A 1,162-nucleotide genomic window follows, 5' to 3' on the forward strand; every position below is an offset into this window, starting at 1 on the left:
AATCAACATCAATACTAATGCTAATATTCCTCTCCATGCTTGGTGAAAATCAATGCAAGCATTAGTTGTGGAATTCAATAAACGCAACATGAGCCATACAGCAAAGAAAAGTAACAAAACAGCTATGCATAATATTGCATGTGGGAGTTTGACCTAAAAAATTGCACTTGGGAACATGCATGGAACTCTCTATATAAGCAACACATCTCATAGGCTTTTTCCTTAAATTTTTGCTTTGGAAGTTCTCTTTTTTCATCATATCATTCTAACTAACCAAAGTTCATTTGTAACACAAAATATGGCACAAAAACATATTCTCATATCACTAGCTATTTTTCTCTCACTCCTTCTAGAGTCCTCCTTGGCTAAACATAATTCTCAAACAATAACCTACATAAAGTCCTCTTGCAATGGTACTCTCTATCCTAATCTATGCATTCGTTGCCTTAACAAATTTTCACATTCAACCATAAATGGTCCTCAACACTTAGCCCAACTTGCCTTATCTGTAAGCCTCTCTAGAGCCCAACAAACACGAGTATACCTTTTAAATGTAGCCAAAGAACTCACGACAATTGAAGATAACAACAAAAGGATGTATCTAACCGTGCAAGATTGTGTGAATCAAATCAATGATAGTGTTGACCAACTTACCCAAGCCATCAAAGAACTAAAAAAGTTGAACCAATTTAACACCATCATCAATGATAAAGCATTATGGCACATAAGTAATGTTGAGACATGGGTTAGCACTGCCTTAACAGATGCTAGTAGCTGTGTGCAATCGTTCTCCGATCATAGAATGAGTAAAAGGGTTGTGACGATTAAGGTTAGAGCAAAGAATGTTGCAGAAGTTACTAGTAATGCACTTGCTTTGTTTCATAGTTATGCTTCTAGGTACAAACTTGCATCAGCTAGAACAATCAAGAAGCCTTGAAAAGCTAAAGAGATTTTTTTTACCACCCTTTGTTTGTTCATGTATATTGTATACATGTTTTTTATTTCGGTGGTTTTACGTAGTTATTTATCAAGTGCAATATTAATGTATGAATTATGAATGTATGGTTAATCTCATTATTATTTATGTTAAAAATATTCATACTAATTTGATTTTGTTATTGAATATTTTCATTCTTAGTCGGTCACATTACATATGAAAAAA

At 33.6% G+C, this 1,162-nt stretch overlaps 1 protein-coding gene across 1 annotated transcript; it reads left to right on the plus strand.

Moving 5' to 3' along the window:
* Positions 1-298: 298 nt before the first annotated feature.
* On the plus strand, positions 299-937 carry LOC131606411 (pectinesterase inhibitor 9-like). The gene has a single exon (XM_058878641.1). It carries the CDS (start codon positions 299-301, stop codon positions 935-937), a length of 639 nt encoding a protein of 212 aa, XP_058734624.1.
* Positions 938-1,162: the final 225 nt, after the last annotated feature.

This window comes from Vicia villosa, linkage group LG5 (assembly GCF_029867415.1).
Source record: "Vicia villosa cultivar HV-30 ecotype Madison, WI linkage group LG5, Vvil1.0, whole genome shotgun sequence".
Lineage (NCBI taxonomy): Eukaryota > Viridiplantae > Streptophyta > Magnoliopsida > Fabales > Fabaceae > Vicia > Vicia villosa.